This window comes from Phoenix dactylifera, chromosome 3 (genome assembly GCF_009389715.1).
Source record: "Phoenix dactylifera cultivar Barhee BC4 chromosome 3, palm_55x_up_171113_PBpolish2nd_filt_p, whole genome shotgun sequence".
NCBI lineage: Eukaryota > Viridiplantae > Streptophyta > Magnoliopsida > Arecales > Arecaceae > Phoenix > Phoenix dactylifera.
Genome location: NC_052394.1, coordinates 846,310 through 865,441, shown reverse-complemented (window position 1 = coordinate 865,441; position 19,132 = coordinate 846,310). Strand labels below are relative to the sequence as shown.

Here is a 19,132-nt window from a genome sequence, read left to right as displayed (position 1 = left end):
GTTTTCGCCCATGCCATGACCTCAATCCTAAAATTTCTTTTAGTATAACTAATTATCTTTAAATATCTGATATAATACATCAACATGAACATAAGGGCTTATTTCGGGGTTCTTTATCAGTTACAAATGTTCAAGCATTGGGACATCCTCTGAAGGAGTTTGTTCATTTGAAGTAGGCCCCAAGGCTTGTCTGATAATACAGAGCAGGCAAAGCATTATAAGTTGCGACAAAAAATAATACGAAAAAAAGTAATCACTTTTACCAGCAGCGAAGAGCAGGTCCATATTGTTCACCACAAGTGTAAAATACCAGAGAAGATCATGACATTGGCACATCGTTTTGCATGCTGCCATGGAACTCAAACACAGTAACTAAATATTATCGACAAAATCACATCTCTTAACCCAAGCTTGGACCTGATCAGATAAATTAAAGGAACATAGGCAGGTAAAATTGGGAACAAACTAGATCCTGCCCGCATCAGCATCCATCCATCACAATGCAACTACAAAGTCTCAAGAAGAATTTTTTACTAAATGACCTGGCACTCATCTATTACAGTTGATGTGAATACAAAATAAAAATGAGACAGCATAACTAACCTTAACTATATTTAGACCACATACCGACTGACTAAACCCAGAGCCACTTTTAGTTACAGCGTGCATAGGTTCATACGAGTGTGTATCCATATCTTGTACACACATATGCTTAGCTACGTACTTAGCTACACGCTTTTAGGTGTCAGCAATATCATGTACTAAACCATATTAGATGCATCCATTTCACCATCACCACTTTCATGCCACCCAGAGCTCACCCTATGTTTACAGACAGGGCATGTACCTTGCTGGCGCAACCATGGATCAATACAGTTCACATGAAACTGCAACAAAAAGTACAGTACTTTAGCAGACACTCTAATTGACAGTAAAGCATGAGTAAAATCATGATGCATATAGCACTAAAAAATATGGGCAGGATAGCTTGAATTTAGACAAAGTATAGATCTCCTTGTAGGTCCAGGAGTGACGAAAATTTTGAATTTACATAGTTTCACTAGAGTTCTAGATTAAAAAAACAACAGAAAGTTCAGAAGTATCAATACTTGAAATGCCATATCAATTACCTGATGCAAGCACGGTAAACTTCTTATCAGTTCTCCCGTATTAACTTGCTCCAAGCAAACAGTGCACGTCAGTTCATCTTCTGAGGTTTTCATACTCCCATCTGCTTTGACACTGTCCTGCTTCTTCTGCTTGGCAATAGTGTTAGAGATTAGAATGGACATTACTAGGAGAAAATGCACTGTTCAATAGATAAATTTCAACTTATGTATTCCTGATATCTAAATTGATAAGTTTTAAGGAGTCGAAGTTAATCGATGTAGTAGAACTTCAAGAGCTGAAGTAATTCTATCTAATACCCTATTTAAAAGCTGCTGGTCAAACGGCTTCAATTCTCGCCTCCGCTGACCAGCAGCTATTGATAAATGGACAATGGTAGGCCCCTTCATATGGGCAAATGGCAACAAAGCTTTATTGGGACCCGTTTACTAGCTCACTCAGACGGTCAATTTCTTTCCACATTCTATATGCATATTGTGTTGAGAGAGGGGGGGGAGGGGGGGGAGCATGTCTTTGTCTCCACAGGTGTCCAGATATGCCGTACCGGCCTGAACTGGACAGTACCGGACGTACCATACCGTACTGGTTTGGTACCAATATCCGATACGGATAGCATAGCGACACTCGGTACGCCAAAAAAATCTGTATCGCACCTACCGACACTGTGTTAGTGTGGCACCAGTACAGGATCCAATACCGAAATGGAGAACCTTGGTCCAGGTGATGTGATTTTGCTACCCCTCAAGTAGATTATCATTTTTCTTTGCTTATTTTACTTATTTCTTTTTCCTTGCATTTTAAGAGTACTTTACCTATACTTTTCAAGGAGCTACTTCCTCTCTTAAGTTATGCCTATTTCACCAATATTTATTAGCATTTCTTCTCCTATCATTTTCCTTTCCATAAAGGCTCCTATTTTAATTGTCTTTATATTAGCAGTTTTGCACCAAGATTTCAATAATTGTATTGTTACATTACATTGGATGCCACCACAACTACTACTAATATAGTGGCTATAATAACAACCACTAAAACAACATCATATCAAAAACTAATGAGCAATAATCAAAAAAATAAGGCACTGTTCAAATCCCTATTCACTCAAATAAAAATTTAATTATTTTTCTTACATGGTACAAACTTTTTAGATGAAAACTTAGTACAAATTTAGCCAAAAAAAGTTTCAAAAAAATATTTTATTTACTAAAAGAACTGAAAATATAAAACAATAGCCATTTTTCTAGTCATATAACAACCATTATAGTAAGACAACAAACAAATTGTGACCACCATTAAAAAACCTGTTATTATTATGTACAACATAACATGCCCTCTCAAAAACTATTATAACAACCATCTTTCCAAAATTTATCTTTTGTAACCCATTTTTCCTCACTTTCAAAGCTTGCAAACCTTCAATTATTAATTAATTAAAAGCATACAAATATATGTACCTATGTATCATGCTACATCAATGACTATATATTATAGCGATCTTAGAGATCTCTATTAACTTATTATAAAGAATGTCTAAAATAAATATTATTTAATTATAACTCTTGTATAACGTATATTATTAAACATATCAATAACTATGAAATGATCCAAATGATGAATGAAGATCCATAAATTTGACCCTAAATAGTTGGAAAAGGCTAGCTAAGACAAAGGCAAAAGACATTAAAATAATGCATATTGTGACTATAATTGATTAAGTGGTGTATATTATGACTATAAATGACTAAGCAGGATAATTACAGGTAATTCAGATAAACTCATGTCTTATCAGAACCCTTTTCCTTTCCCTTTTTGAGGGTTCAAAACAAGAGTAAATTTCTCTTACAGGCAAGACTTGGTTCTTTTTTTTTTTTTTTTTTTTTTTTTTTTTTTTTTTTTTTTTTTTTGGTAAAAACGGTTACTCATATCATATAGATCGGACGTGAGTACAGCCCTCCAAATCACGGGAAAGCAAAAAATACAACTGTGAAGGGACGTCTGCATCAGACGTCCACAAAAAGACACCTGAGTGCCGAGCGACAAAGGAGGCGACCCAGTCTGCTGCCCGGTTCGCCTCCCTAAACACATGTGCTGCATGGAAGTCAACCATCATCTGAGCCACCCTACGGGACTCTCGGATGAGGGGATGGCCATCCCCAAACCGATCCACACCCCGAATCAAATCAATCACCACCGCTGAATCACCCTCGAGGTACACCCGCTCGGCCCCGGATATCTGCCTCGCATAGGAAATACCCTCCCAAGCCGCCTGCAACTCTGCACCCACCACTGTAAATCCAGGCGCGCGCCGTCCACCTGCTGCGATCAGCCTACCACGATGGTCCCTGATGACAAATCCAACCCCTCCATACAAACCATCTGCCGACCTGCTACCATCAAAATTCACCTTGAGATAGCCAGGAAGTGGGGGTGCCCAAGAAACAAAGGCAAACCATGGCGCTGAAACAGCGTGATGAGCACCCCAGATGTCCCTGACCTGCCCAGAGGTGACTACCGAAGTCGCCCCAATAACCTCCCTCGCAAGCGCCATCGCCCGATCTACCACCATCCTCGGAGGCGCCCTCCTACCCTCAAATATACCGGTATTCCTGTCCAACCATATCTGGTAGGACAGGTACGCCACAAAAATCCCTACCTCAAGAGATCTGGGCCGCCGCACGGAATCTCTCAGCAGATGGATCAGATCCTGCGCCAGCACCACCGAGGCCGGTAACAGTACCGATGAACTCCTCCATATGTCTCGAGCCCTAGGGCACTGCAGCAGAACATGCTCCATAGTCTCCTCGATATCTGCACATATCTCACAATACTGAGAAATCCTCATACCACGCCGCACTAACACACTCCTAGTCGGAAGGCAGCCCCGCGCCACCTTCCATATGAATAGTGCCACACGCGGGTGAATCCGCATCCTCCATATCCACCGCCCCTCCATCTGTCGCACTGGCTCCCTACTGAACACTGCATGAAGATCCCTAGCTCGCACCCGAGATCGTCCCGTCGGTATCCATACTAGCCTATCCGCCTCCCCCCCCCGGGGTCGCTCGGGCTAGGACCAACTCTGCCAACTGCTCCCCAAAGACCTCCCGAACCAACTCCTCTCTCCAACACCCTCCCTCAGCATCCAATAAGTCACTGACTCTCCACCCTGCTAATCTCGTCGAGTCCACCATGGTCGGCATACTGCATAGCGGCTCCGCAAACAACCACCTATCCTCCATCACATCGATAGACTGACCATCGCCAATAGCCCATCCAATCTCCGGAAGCACCATCGTGGCTCTGGCACACATCTCCCTCCACATCGGGGAATGACGCCGTCCCACACGCACACCCGATACCAAGGCACCATACTTAGCCCTCATCAACGAGGACCATAGACACTCGGGCTCAAGCACAAATCTAGCCGCATGTCTGGCTGCTAGAACCTCACGCCTCGCTGCCAAGGCTGGAACCCCCAAACCACCACAGCTGGTAGGCTGGCATACCACCTCCCACGACATCAAGTGAACACCACCTCGGCCGCTACTCCTCCCCCATATAAAGTCCCTGAACAACCGCTCCAGGGATCGCAGGAATCTCATCGGGACAATGGCATTGGTAAGCAGATAGATGGGGACTGATGAAAGAACCGAACGCACCAAGGTGATCCTCCCTGCCATAGATAGAGTGTGCATCCGCCATCCCGCTAATCTGCGTCTAATACCAAGCTCACAAGGCATACAATCCCCGCTCCGCAACCGCCGAACAGACAATGGAATACCCAAATACGTCATCAAGCCCACCTGCTCACCGACCCCCAAAGTCTCCAATATCACATGCTTCATAGCCAGTCTGATCTTCGGGCTGAAAATGATAGCTGACTTGGTCAAATTGACCCTCTGTCCTGATGCTGCACAGTAGACCTGAAGAATCTGACCTATAACCCGTGCCGTCTGACGCGTCGACCTGGCAAGAAGCAAACAATCATCGGCGAATAGCAAGTGAGATATCGCAGGGGCCCCAATCGCCGGCCTATAAGCCTCCAACTCCTGAGAATCCACTGCCTGGCGTAGGGATCTAGACAAGGCATCTGCACAGATAATAAACAATAGCGGGGAAAGGGGGCATCCCAGGCGCAACCCTCCAGATGACACAAAGTACCGGGACGGCGTACCATTCACCAGAATGGCAAAAGAAGGGATCCGAATGCATCCCATAACCCATCTAATCCACCTCTCATGAAAGCCAAACCCCTGCAAAGACTGCTCCAGGAAATCCCATCTCATCCTATCATATGCCCGCTCCATATCAAGTTTGATCCCCATCAAACTTCCCCTCACCGGGGCCCTACCGAGATCAAACATAAATTCCTGGGCAATAAGCACATTATCAGATATGCTCCGCCCCTCCAGGAAAGCCCCCTGCTCCGGACCAATGAGTCTAGGAAGAACAACTCTCAACCTGGCGGCAATGATCTTAGCCGTAGCTTTGTACAAAGTCGTACAAAGACTAATCGGCCGGTAATGACTCGGCTCCGTAGCGTCCTGCCGCTTCGGAATCAAGGTAATAAAAGTCTGCTGCCAATCTGCCGCCATCACTGCCGTGTCGAAAAACTGCTGAATGGCCGCCGTCACATCTCGTCCTACAATCATCCAATATCTCTGGAAGAACAGCGGCGGGAACCCATCCGGCCCCGGGGCCTTGTCCCCCTCAAGGGACCACATCGTCTCTCTAATCTCCCTCTCCGACACCGGTCTGATCAATGCACCAGTCTCATCCTCAGATACCCCTGTCGACGGCGGTGGTATGCCCACAGTACTCCCTCCTGTAGTCTGCTCGGTCCATCTGGCCCTGAAGAAACTGACCATGATCCTCTGAATCATATCCGGATCCTCTGTCAACTGCCCATCCTCACCCCTGATAGCTCTGACCCTGTTCTGATGCCTTCTAATAACTGTCGCCTGGTGGAAAAATCTGGTATTTCTATCCCCCTCCAAAATCCACTGGACCCTCGATTTCTGTCTCCAGAAAATCTCCTGCTGTCTAAGAAGGCAGTCATGTAGTGACAGAAGCGACCTCAGCTCTACCATCTCCCCCTCCATAAGGCCCCCCCCTGAGCCTCCTGCACCTGTAATCTGGCAATAGCCTCCTCTGACTCCTCGATCCTCCTAAAGATATCTCCAACCTCCTCGCGATTCCATCTCCTCAACCGCCTCCTCGTCAACTCCAATCTCCGGGACACCCGGTACATCGCGTCCCCCCTGACTGGTGTCCTCCAGGCCTCCCTCACCATCCCCCACGACCGCGGATAGCATAGCCACATCTTCTCAAATCTGAATGGGGGTCGAACTGGAATGTGTACATCTGTGCTAATCAGAAGAGGACAATGATCAGACGCTATCCTCGGTAAATGACTCACCCGGTGATCCGGGTAGCACTGAACCCATCCAGCGGTCCCATAAGCTCTATCGAGTCGCTCCCACACTCTAGCCCGACCCTGCTGATTATTGCACCAAGTATACCTAGGGCCCACGAATCCCAGGTCTATCAAACCAGTCGATGTCAGAAAATCCTGAAACTCCGTAATCTTCCTCTCAAAAGTAAACTGTCTACCCCCCATCTTCTCAGAAGGATCTGTAATACAGTTAAAATCACCTGCAACTAACATGGGGTAGCCCACCCTGATCAGCTGAGAAATCTCCTCCCACAGTATACGTCGCACCCTGAAATCAGTACTAGCATACACCGCGGCAAATACCCACGGCCTCATACAACCCTCCGAAATCACCATAATCACCTCCTGGGAACAGACATGGAAAATATCCACCTTACATGGCCCCTGCGCCCATGTAACAATAATACCACCTGATAGCCCTTGAGACTCCACTGAGTAGAATCCCCATGACCTCGGAACCGCTCTCCTAGCTTTCTGTAAGCTCTGTCCCGACAACCGGGTCTCCAAAATTACACAAATGTCCGGATTGTGCTGCTGCACAACCCTCCGAAATGCCGGGGCAAAAGAAGGCTTCCCCGCGCCACGGCAATTCCATAGAAGAACCTTCATAAATCACCCATGGGTTTATCACAACCCCCTCCCCCGGGGTTGCAATCATGGAAAACCACCTCCTCCAAGGTCCCTCCACTAGCCGGCTCCACTGGACTTACCTGCATAACCGCTGCCTTTAATTGGAATAGAATGTGGTTGTGATCCCCTCCATCAACGGATCGTGCCACAGTACCCGATTGCTGTGCCGTGCCACCAGCAACATTGCATCCCGCCACAGTACCCATAACCCCCTCCGTCCCCCCACACGGCAACACACTGGTCCCCCCAGCTCTTCCACCGCCATTAAGGTCCTCACTAGAGCATGGATCCCTCGCCTCCTGTCTCCCAAGAGCACACTCCCCACGGCTTGACATGGGTGCCGTGCCGTGGCCCAAAGAACCGGGCGAAAGGGAAACAGATAACGAGTCAAGCACAGGAGCCTTACCTCGCCTGACATTGTCCGAAGCCGTCCCACGCCGATCCAGCCCGTCCTTACGTCCCACCTCCTCAATCGCACAAAACGGAGGTCGCCGTCCGGCTGCCGAGAGGCCCGCCGCTGCCGAGCTTGCCCTCTTCACTTTCCTTCCAGAGGCCGCCATCATCCCCCGCCGTGATGTGTCGCCGGCCCCCCTGCCATCGCGCTCCGCCCGCGGGGGGCAGTTGCTCGTCGCCGAAAGCGGTGGAGGAGAACTCCAGCTCCTCCGATGGCCCCCAGCGTCCGGCCGACCATTAGCATAGCTCCCCATCGCACTAAGCCCTTTTGACCCAAACCCACGACAGGGGCTTCTGGACCTCTTCCTCGGACTCGGCCCAATCCCACCACAGCCCGGATCAGCATCCGACCCATCCAGTGTATCAGACACCCGGCCCGGTCCAACAGACAGCCCGCACTCACCTGGGCCAGTTCCCCGACCCACAGCCGCACCGAGTCGACCCCGCCCCGACCCGGCGCCTGGCTCGGTATCTGCTTCGGGTTGACTCAGCTCACCCGTGGCCGTCCCCGCACCAGCCATCGTGACGTCCTTCTCCGGCGTCTTCCTCCGCGCCACCTTGGAAGGCTTCTGCCACCCTTCAAGGTCGACCGGTGAGGATACCCCAGAAGAAATCTCACTGGAGCGGGAGGGAGTGGTCACCGGATCCGGCCGAGAGCCCTCCTCAGCTGCCTCCTTCCTCGGCACCGGCTTCTTGGCCACCGACTTATGCCAGGTACGGCTCGTCACCATCCATGGCCCATACACCGCCGGCTCCTCCACAGCATCCGCCACCCCAAGCTCCGGTTTAGCAGCCCCCTGGTCATCCACTCCAGTACCCGTCATCTTCCTCCCCCCTGTCTCCATCGTCTCCCCCAGACCTACCACCGGAGGGAAACGCCCGCACTCCGACGCCGCGTGCCCGATCCGACCGCACTTGGAGCACGGCGCCGGCAAATTCTCATAGACGAAGCTTTGCCAAAAAGCCTCATCGACACCGCCGGATCTTCCCCTCACCAGCGTTCCGGGTTTAAGGGGGCCAGAACAGTCGAGCTCAATTTTGATTCTTGCGAACCCAAACCTCCGCCCCTGCTCCGTGAATCCATCCAGTGCCAACGGATTTCCAGCTCTAGCAGCGATCTTGTAAATGGTTTCCTTCCTCCAATAGTCGACTGGAAGCCGTGGCAGCCGGAGCCAGACGACCACCCTGCCTACCCCCGTGGCACCGGGCACGAAGTTCGGTCGCCACCTCTCCATCGCCAACAACTGCCCGGCCACCATCCAGGGGCCATTCATCACCGCAGCCTCGCGATCATTCTCCTTGGAAAACCGGAGAACTGTGACCCCATCCATCAGCGGGAAGACCTCCACGGTATAATCCAACTGGCAAACCCTCTTAATCTCCCTCGCGATCCACTCACCTGGCACTGACCTCCCCAAACTTCTTACAATGATCGCCGTGCTCCTCCATTCCGCACGAGCGACCTCCAACTCCTCCTCCGAGATGTCAACCACCTCGGCGGAAAACCTCGCCTGCAAAACCTCCAGCTCACGGGGAGAAGGCTGCTGGCAGGACCACGCCGGCTGCCGAGCAGATCCCCTTGCAACATCCGCCCATGAGCGCTCCTTCATCACACCCCCCCCACCCTGCGCAGCAGATCCCCCAGCTTCCCCGGCCACCGGTCGAGCCGAAGCCCCCTTCCGAGGATCCATCCACCCCTCTCCCAACACTGTTCAGCCCCACACCAGGTGTTTGGGAGAAAGCCCCACCCACCGCACGGGAATTGGCGCACCTAGGTACGCATCCCGAGTCACTCTCTCTCTCTCCTCTCTCTCTCTCTCTCTCTCCTCTCTTTTTTGTTGTTTGTTCAAGACTTGGTTCTTTGGAGAAGCACAATAGCATCAATGATCAAACCGAAGGCAATTTCTTATGCAGTGCAGTACAATTTTAAGAAAAAGGCATTTCCAGGCAATGGTTATTAATCATAAGGCTATGATATGTACTGTTCTGTTGACCACATATAAAAAGTTCAAAATGAATTGGCAGATAAAGAGGCAAAAACTAAAATTTAAAAGATTTACACAAAGAGGGTTCAACAGAATTAGTGGTTTAGATATGACAAAGATAAAGACAGGTTTGCCTTTGCCAACTGACACAAAAACTTGAACTAGAAGCCAGAAGGCAGTGGCCCAAAAAGCTAGCATTGAAGTTACCAACCTCCGACTGACAAGAGGCCTCAAATGATATCACTAAGAGAATGCTATTACTTTTTCATTATCATCAAAGTTATAATCTTTGTAGAAATGCAAAGGCCCAAAAAGCAAGAACTGACAGAAACAACTGGGTGTCGGAAATCACATCACTGAAAGAAAGATAATATTATTCTATGACCAAGTGTTTCACCAACCCTATCAACTGTTTTGGAATTCTCTCAGCCTCACCAAGAAGAGTGCTACCAATTCCTGATATCCAACTTATTTATTATTTCCCTCCTCCATGACCAAGCATTCCTCCATGCTCTCCAAATTTTTGGTCACTTTCTCAAGAACCCGGATTGATATCGCAATCTTTATTTTGCAAAGCTCTTGCCTAGAGATACTCTCCAAGCCCCATCCATCACCTCTTCTGCTATACAAGAATTTCCTCATAAATCTTTCCTCACCCAGTGGCTGCAACCATTTCCCAGAACATGTTAACTGATCTTATGTTCCTGAAACTCACACAATCCTCCATGAAATACCCCACAACGCATGAATACTCACAAAACCCCCAAACAAGAATATCTTTTGATGACTTCCAGCTCGAGTTGACAGCAGAACAAATAAAAAATGCTCCAGTTGTTTACAATAGATATTACTGCAGGTGATTTCACAAGAAAGAAGGGAAAATCTATCTTGCAAGAGGAACACTCATCCAAGTTAAAGAAGAATTATTATAACTCATGTATGCAGTTAATATCATTATCCACATCAAGTGAAGGATGATTTTGTTTTTCGTGCTCAATGGTGAGTTACATATCAGAAGGTGAAGTCCTCATCTGGATCTCTATATATCAAATAAATGACAATATAGACATGGCAGAATTATGTTTTAAAAAATATAGACATGGCAGAAAATGACTAACCTCAGTTACAGATGCAGAAGATGATGATGCCTGTTGTGGCGATGACCCATCACTGCTCAACAAAAAAAATACTTAAAAATCAAAATTTTCTTTTGAATTACTTTACTTTCAGTAGGTCACACCAAAGACAGACAACTTGAAGAGCGAAAAAAAAAATCAAGGTGCAAAAACATTGAGATAAAGTATCATTTCTTGCCTCTGTCGGCTTGATGAAGAACCCTTATGCAACCGAGCTTTGTACTTGTGCACAGGAAGAGCATTAATTTCTTCCTCGCTCATAGAAGGAGCATCAGGAGCATTATCAGCATCTAGCGCTCTCAGAGCATCATAATCTGTAAGATGATGAATTCCGGTGATTAGCATGCAAAAAGTCTTCCAAACAACCAAAATATTAAAAACAAAAACAGCTAGCACTGCCCAAGCCAAGGAGCTTCATCCAGCATACCAGCAAGCATCTTTAATCAAGAAACCGAAAACAAAATTAAGCCGTACCTAAATCATCAAACTCCCGGTCAAGAAGAGCAAGTTGGAGCCTAAGGCTTTGCAATCGCCCTCTTGTCGCAAAGGCTATGGATGATGGCACATGGAGACGCAACTCAGTGTGCCCAAGCAATCCACCGGCAGCTGCAGCATGAGCTTGGGCTTGGGCTTGAAGTTGCTGGCATGTGGCATACATCCTAAGGCTGGTGGCCATGAGAAACACACCCAACACTAGCCAAAGCTACAGCAACAATACACCCCGAAAGAAAATTTCTTCAGTCGCATACAAAAAGTCATGTAGACTCATACAAAAGCGTATGCCATGATTGAGAAAAAAAATACCAGAAAGTTTGGTGACATCTGATGTGAATTCAATATCATGAACAGCAAAAGAACTGCAAGAATGGCAGCGTAGATGAAATCAGACAGAGCCATTAGATTAAAATATTAACCAAAAGCATTCAAACTCCATTAGTGAAAGAAGCCAACTCGATACCGGTGACGAGAAAAGCCATGGAGTTGGTATTAACAGGCCGACCAACCGGATGCATACGCTGAGATTGAGACGAAAAATCAGCCAGAAATTACGATACTCCAGGTTACGAAAACGGAAGGATTTACGGTGCAAAGAAAAAGTTATGTGAAGTGGCATACCGCAGCGCGCCTCTCCGGGATGAACCCGGGGAATCCACTCCCAATGTCTGCCCTGCTTCCCCGGAAAACAAAACTCATGATTCCAGATGCTAACAGCCGCCTTCACGAGCAATGCCTTCGTCTCTAATTAACACACCGCCCCCTTTCCCGACTGTGAAAACGACAGCGCCTATCGAGAAAAAAGAAGCAATTTCAGTAAATTTCCTCAGAATATTCGGGTTCAGAAGGCTTGACACAAGACGATGCCATTCAAAAAATTGATTTTTCTCGGAATTCTCGGGTTAAATTGCCGCGCTATGATCTCCAGAGATCAACGTTCAAGAATCTTCCGGCAATTCGACGGTATTGCCCCAAAACGATTGTTAAAAGAAGAAAAAGGGTTCGGAAAAGTTCGAAAATCTTTCTAAAAGAAACCCTAGAAGCGTCGAATCAAATCTAGGTACTTAAGAGTCGAAATTCGAAGAGATCTAGAGAGGACTGGACTTACCCGACGATCGAAGAGCAGTTTGCTTGTTTTTCTTGACAGGAACGGATCGATCGCTCGCAGAGTGAATTGATCTCTTCTTTCTTTGTCTTCGCTTTTTAAAGCGAGAAGGAGAGAGCAGCGTCTCTTCTTGCCTTGAAAGGGAGGAGGACACGAGGGCGAGGAGAGAAGGGAAAGCCGACGCGTTCCCTGTCCACGCGGAGGCGTCTAAGCTCCCCGGTAATTAACAGCTCCGACAATAGGATGAACAATAGTCCGTAAAACTTTACAAACTGTGAAACAATAAAACCATGTAATAACGAGTATTAGTTGTGGAGAAAAATTATACCGCGAAATATGCTAACTATGTCCAAGTCCGGTAACTTTGATTGGAAATTTGCGCTAAACCATATTTATGTTGATTTTTTGAATTTTGATTATTAAATATCTTTCTAAATTTTTTATTGTTAACACGAAATAATTTTTGTTTTAACATATTTTATTGATATTGGAAGTATTTTCCGCTTCTTCTCCCCCGCCCCCCCCCCCCCCCCCCCCCCCCCCCGGTCCCTTTTTTTTTTTTTTCTCTCTCTCTTTTTTATCTCATATGTTGGCCCTCAATTCATTTCAAACAACATCTCTAGCTAATGCTTTACTAATTTAGCAAAATTATCCAGAACTTTTCTACAGTCTTAAATCGTCTGTATGATCCTATTTATTTCAGTTAGTTTGGTGGAAACAAGCTCCATCCATCATTAACTTGGCTCAACCCGAACTCAAAAAAAGGTTGGTTCGAGAAGCTCAAACATAGGGATGGTCTAAACTACGTTGGAGTGAATTACAATTAACTTTTTTAAAAAAGTAAATGGTTAACCAAACATAAGCACTCTGAAAATTTATCACTTTTCCGTGGTCAACCAAACATGTCAAAAGTATTTTTTCAAGCATCCTCTTTTTAGAAATATACTAGGAGAAAAAATATTTTTCACGAATCAAACGAGCCCTTACTGTCACGGAAAGAATAAAAAAAGATAGCAAAACCTTGACACCTATAGGCAGTTATAACCAAAACAAGAAGCCCCTTGTGGAAAGGATTAAGGGGAAGATGGAGCAAGAACTACAAGAACAAGTCATCAGTTCAAATTGCATCTAGTAATTGATTCAATTAGATCTCTTGTGGATAGATATAGGAAATTATAGCTAGCAGTGTATGGATAACATAACATAAGATTATTATTCAGCTAATTAGATAGATATCATAGAAAAAGATACAAATAATTTTATCCGGACATATGGATAGCTTTAAACACCATCTCTGTTCTCACTTTTTTATCCTGGGTGGTTTTCTTTTTTTTTGTTTTAAATCATTTCTTTAGTAACATAGCATCCCTTTCATCTTTTGTAAGATAAAATGGTGACGATCAGAGGCACAACAAATGGGTAAATGCAAGGACCAAACCGGACGCGACAATATACAAATTAATTACACGTACACAGTATTCTGTATTCGAGATCAAAAAGGATGGGCCGATAGGGCGGCCCAACCCATCAGAGGCGCTGGGCGGCCTGGGCGCAGTGAACGGGCGCGAAGCCCACCCTGGAGTTGCGGAGGTCGTAGTCCACCCACACATCCTGCTGGTGGTGGTGCCCAATCACGTACGCCGACAGGGGCACCAGATCCGAGTTCCCGAAGGTAAAGCACCACACCGCGTCCCGCCCCCGCGCCTCTCCGGCCGCCCGGTACAGCAGCCGCTCGCCCGCCACCCTCACCTCCGCACCCCCGCGGAACATCAGCGTCACCGCCGGCAGCCGCCACGACGGCGGCGCAGCCCCCGCCGGGATCCGGAAGCACAGGTCGAACGCCCCCTGGAACACGAAGTCCGGCTCGTTCAGGACGGTCAGGACGCCCTTCGTCTGCCTCAAGAATTCGGCTTTCAAGGCGTCGTAGGCGGCGCCCAGGAGGAAGGTGAACTGGGTGCCGGAATCCACCATGGTCTGGCCGGCGCCGGTGTGGTCGGGGACGAGCACGGATTTGGGGATGGGGAGGAGGACGGCTGCCACGCGGATGCCGTCCAGCTGGACGGTGTAGGCCACGCGGTCGAAGTAGGGGAGCGGCAGTGAGATCTGGACGAGCGGGGTGTAGTGGAGGGGCATGAGAAAGGGAGGCGGGGCGTCGCCGAGGAGGAGGACCCCCGTGGCGGCTCCACCGGCGATGCAGTAAGAGAACCGCTGGATGGCGGTCTGGGTGACGAAGGAGAGGGATCCCCTGTTCATGCCCAGCAGACCGGCGGTGGTGGAGCCGTCGCCCCCGGAGGTCGAGGAATAGGCGGAGGCCATGCAGCCGAAGATGGTGGACAGACGAGTGGACTGGCCAAGGCGGAAGGAGTCGGCGGCGAGGGTGCCCTCGGAGGTGGAGGCGTCGGCGTAGGAGAGGGACACGTGGCAGAGGGAGGTGGCGTGGTCGCAGGAGGCCGGGATCGGAAGGTCGCGGGTGCCGTCGCGGCAGGTGGCGGAGGAGCACCGGACAGGAGCGTAGGAGGAGGAGGCGCGGGGGTGGAAGGAGGGGCCGCCAGCGGTGGCGTTGCAGAGGAGCCAGCAGAGCTCGCTGCCGGTGTCGAGCACCATGGAGACGTTCTGGGGCGGCGTTCCAACGGAGAGGGAGACGGTGAGGCTCACGTTGTGGTGGAATAGGAGCTTGTTGCGAGGCCCGGGGAGGGCCAAAGATGAGACCTTTTGGGTTCTCAGAGGTAAAATAAAGGGTTTTGGCTTTCCTCCCGTACTAGCACCGGCAGAGGCATTGCTGGTAGCCGTTACTGTCGTCGAGGAGAGGGAGATTAAGGGTTGGCAGAGAGCAAGAAAAATGAATAGGAGAAAAGTAGAAGGAGAAGCAGAAGCAAGTACTAGTTTTGGTATCATTGGGAACGAGGGATGATAAGGAATGGAAAGGAAAAAAGATTCGGAGGAAGGAGGGAGAAACTTGGAGCAGAGTTAAGTAGAAGCTAGTTAGCAGGAAGAGTTTATTAAGATAAGGGAGGGTGACGAGATGTGATTTGGTGCTAGAAAGGATTGGAGGGAGTAGGGTTGGTATAGGGTGAGAAAGGGGAGGCCGCGAGAGGTGGGAAATATTACTGTGTACGTGTGGACTCCAGGGGGTCTCCATCCTGTCTCTTTTGGATTTGCGGTGAGAGAGAGAGAGGGGGGGGCTCCGTTTTATTGGAGAGAGTCTCTGTATACCTGACTCTGTAGCCGTCGAGCCGGCTTAACCCGTTTCGGTGGCAGGGTCACGGTTCACCGGTTCAACGGCAAGTTGACCGCGATTCAACCGGACTGATTCCAGAAAAGATATTTCTCATCTGCAGTGCATGTGAGGTTCTCTTCTAAATGAATCCCCAAATCTCCCAGCAAGCTTAAGCGATTGGGAACGAAAAAAATTTTCTTCTCTGCGTCGGGGCAAGACTTCAAGGTATTAATAGAGTGCGAAATGGGCATCGAAGAGATTGCGATAGCAAAAAAATCTTTTTTTTTTGTTTGGAGCCGAGCCGGGATAAATGGCGGTTCACAGGTCGGGCGGGTCGACTCGTTCAACCGGAACGGATCTCCAAAACATTGACTGATATTAGATTATAATAGATTTGATGTCAGGACCTACGGAACAGAACATAACTGTTCTTGGCTCCGGTTCTCCGGAAGAGAAACAGACAACGATAGGCCAACTCTTTCTGCTCACCAAAATAAAGGCCTACAATTATTCCTCAGGGGAGCGATTTTTTTTTTTCGGTACATCTCAGTGTAGGTATTATATCACTGCCTACAAATTACCAAACCTTTCAAGCCTTCAGGAAGCACATGATTGGTCTAAGGATTTGCATGGAACAAAGGGGAATCACGGGGCACATTAATCTGCAGCGTTTACGTACAACCAGGAGGGTGAATGGGCCAGAGATGAACAGAAGTAGGACATAGAGGAGAAGAATACCATCCCGAAGACATCGCCGACCATCTGGTTGCGACTAAGATTGGAAGGTAATGGCCATCATTTCTCCGAGACAGAAAGCAAGAGGGTATTAAGAAGGATTTGAGCATCATGTGACACACCACCTTGTACGAGCCTTTACAGCCTCTTAGGCGCAGTCAATGTCAGCTCCTCGTGAACTAAAAGCAATGGTGAGTACATCTGGACCCAGCCTAACGGCCATTCTCTAGTAAAAGCTGTCTGCTGTACCAACCGAGACCACTGAGCCCCGTGCCCCATGGCTGGCCCTCTCGCATCCCGGAGAAGGTCCTCCGCTTTAGGTGGTGATGCCACCAAGAGATGCAGCCCTGGTGGGCCTATTAAGAAGAGCCCTGGTCTCAGGCTCTTCTTAGCCCAAAACCGATTTCATTGCTGCCCAGTGGACATTGACCATGAAAATTCCGAGTGACGGAGAACAATCTACCGCCATGATCTAGAAGAGGATGTTGTTCATGTATTGCAGCTGGCTCTTACAAGTTTGGAAGCTTTGGACTTCGGAGCATGCACTTTAGTCTGTCCAACTTTAAGAGAGCAATACATATAAGATTGTGACCAGGAATAAGAGGCCAACTAGGCCTGACTTTAGAGAAGAGAAGCTGGCAACTGTGACCCTTTTTTTCCACAGACAAATGGGAATAAAACCAACCACCTAGTACCACTTAGTCCAACTTTAAGAGAGCAATGGAAGAGTAATAAATTGTTGAGAGAGAGAGAGAGAGAGAATAATTTATTCCAGGACTGACAACACACAGGGAAACTGGATCGCTTAAGCTTCACATATAGCAAGGATCGGAAAAAGTAACCACTATTCGGATCGGGATAAGAGCATGCATGGCCAGCGTTCCAAGAAGTGGACTTGTGAATCCTATCACCTCCCACGTGATAATAAGACCCGAAGAAAACTCTACAGCAGGGGTCGTGCGTGGGCCTCCAATGATTCTGTTCCTCCTCTATTGTATTGTTTTCTTTCCATTGGTTCAGCTGGCTATGCCTACGCAAGATTAGTATCATTAGCAACTGATGTACTAAAAAAAAAAAATCCACCAGTTAGATCCAAGAAGGCAATCATTGCAGGGGTGACTCCAACGTGTCGCAACTATGCACCCGGTGGTGACAGGATCGTCTATCTTAATGAACTGCAGTAGTTTAACAATGATTATTAAGCTAACCCCACTGGTCCCTGGCGAAGAAATGATATTTAGAAAGCCAAGAGGAAGTCCATCACTGTGTAAATAATTTATTTGGTAGAAAAGCAAGTTTTCCAGCAATGCTGGTTTCTTGAGAAGGCTCTACCTACCGACATATACTTTCCTTGTCTACATCTCCCTCTTGTTGGGGTTTTAACTTAAAAAAAAAAATAATAATTTCAAAAATAAATATATCAAATTTATCTCATAAATTTTAGATGCTTTAAAATATAGGATAAAGCTCTTATCCTTTTCTTTAGATGCTTCTTTTAGAAGAGCCTTGAAGCTTCAAGTCTATGATCCAGTCTATGCTATTTGCATGATGGAAAATAGTAGGAACTAGACGTTAGAAGAATCCGCAAATGAATATTCTAAGGTGTGACTCCTGAAAATAACGTTTGAAAAAAGAACGTTAATTTTGGTTTCTGTAAGAATGCGTTGTTTCTGAAACAACGCATCTCCATAATTAATTCTAAACCAATCCAATCTCTCTCTCTCTTTCTCATTAATTGGTACCCAGTCTTCCAAAAAGTTTCTTCCACAATAGAATTCTTCTATTCTTCAACTTTCTACTTTTTATTTTTTTTATCTTTTCTAGACAATTGAAGAAGTCGGTCGGATCAAACCTTCTCAGCAATCGTGCTCGTTAGAGGAGGATCAAGCTAAGCCGGATTGTTGTAATTTGGAGATGAGATCGCCGCAAACCCATACATAGGGGGCGAATCATGTTCTTAGGATAATGTATATTACAAGCCTCGATCCAAACAAGCTCTTTTCATTCTTCAGAGTTTATTCTAGTATATTATTCATTTATAATACTTCTATAAAATAATAATATAGTAATTTTTAGGCAACCATTTTCTCCAATACCTCTGTTATACGATCAGAAGTTGCTATCAAACAACAGAAGGTGGCACGTATAATTGCATCTCCTGAAATGAAATTGTTTTATGCGGTGAAAGTTAAAAGTGATGCAGATGGATACCTACGTAGCAAATGAAAACACGTCACTTGGCCTTCAATAAACGATGAACATGGTTCCTATTGCCTGGGCCTCACAGTACTCGTTCAGCTTAAAAGCTCTCTCACCCTGAACTGTCCCATTGATGAGTACTGTTGCTCCAACTGGTAGTTAAAGTTAAAAATGATGGGTGCCGAAGGATGCTCTGCATGACGTCCCACAGTTTCTTTTATTTGTGTATGCTCACGACCTGCCACCATTAGGGACAACTTGGAGCTCAGAAACTGAGCCGAACAAGCAATCAGTGGGCAAAGTCCTCTTCTTTGGCTACAGTTATGAGCAAATATTGGCTAAAATTTGTCTTCTAGTTCATTTCGCATTTGCGTAATCTTCTCTGCCAGGTGGCGCCACCGTATTGCCTGCATGCAATTGCTTACGTTAATTTATCCGAGGTTGCGACTGGCACCAGCACGGCAGCACCAACCAATTACTGGATGCTCATCAAGTCCTCTGCAGAACCAGATCCATGACTTCACCAATTGCCGGGTGGCTTATTTTGCATCCCTTTCATAAAAAAAAAAGGGACTTCGCCAATTGTCTGCCGCA

At 47.2% G+C, this 19,132-nt stretch overlaps 2 protein-coding genes across 3 annotated transcripts; both read right to left on the bottom strand.

The window, feature by feature from the left end:
• Positions 1 to 507: 507 nt before the first annotated feature.
• On the bottom strand, positions 508 to 12,655 carry LOC103715660 (E3 ubiquitin-protein ligase SDIR1-like). The gene is made up of 9 exons (XM_008803369.4): positions 12,391 to 12,655; positions 11,904 to 12,072; positions 11,746 to 11,803; positions 11,592 to 11,644; positions 11,262 to 11,490; positions 10,966 to 11,101; positions 10,770 to 10,821; positions 1,131 to 1,256; positions 508 to 887 (listed from the first exon to the last, which is right to left on the bottom strand). The coding sequence occupies exons 2-9, from the start codon at positions 11,979 to 11,981 to the stop codon at positions 762 to 764; spliced, it is 858 nt and encodes a 285-aa protein (XP_008801591.1). The 5' UTR covers positions 11,982 to 12,072; positions 12,391 to 12,655; the 3' UTR covers positions 508 to 761.
• On the bottom strand, positions 12,535 to 15,807 carry LOC120110149 (aspartic proteinase PCS1-like). 2 transcript variants are annotated; one of them, XR_005510891.1, is made up of 2 exons: positions 13,860 to 15,807; positions 12,535 to 12,659 (listed from the first exon to the last, which is right to left on the bottom strand). XR_005510891.1 is itself a non-coding variant. In XM_039124157.1 (1 exon), exon 1 carries the CDS (start codon positions 15,280 to 15,282, stop codon positions 13,915 to 13,917), a length of 1,368 nt encoding a protein of 455 aa, XP_038980085.1. In that variant the 5' UTR covers positions 15,283 to 15,807; the 3' UTR covers positions 13,804 to 13,914. The 2 variants fall into 2 exon arrangements, 1 of the variants encoding a protein (XP_038980085.1); XM_039124157.1 differs by lacking the exon at positions 12,535 to 12,659 and having other exon boundaries at positions 13,804 to 15,807.
• Positions 15,808 to 19,132: the final 3,325 nt, after the last annotated feature.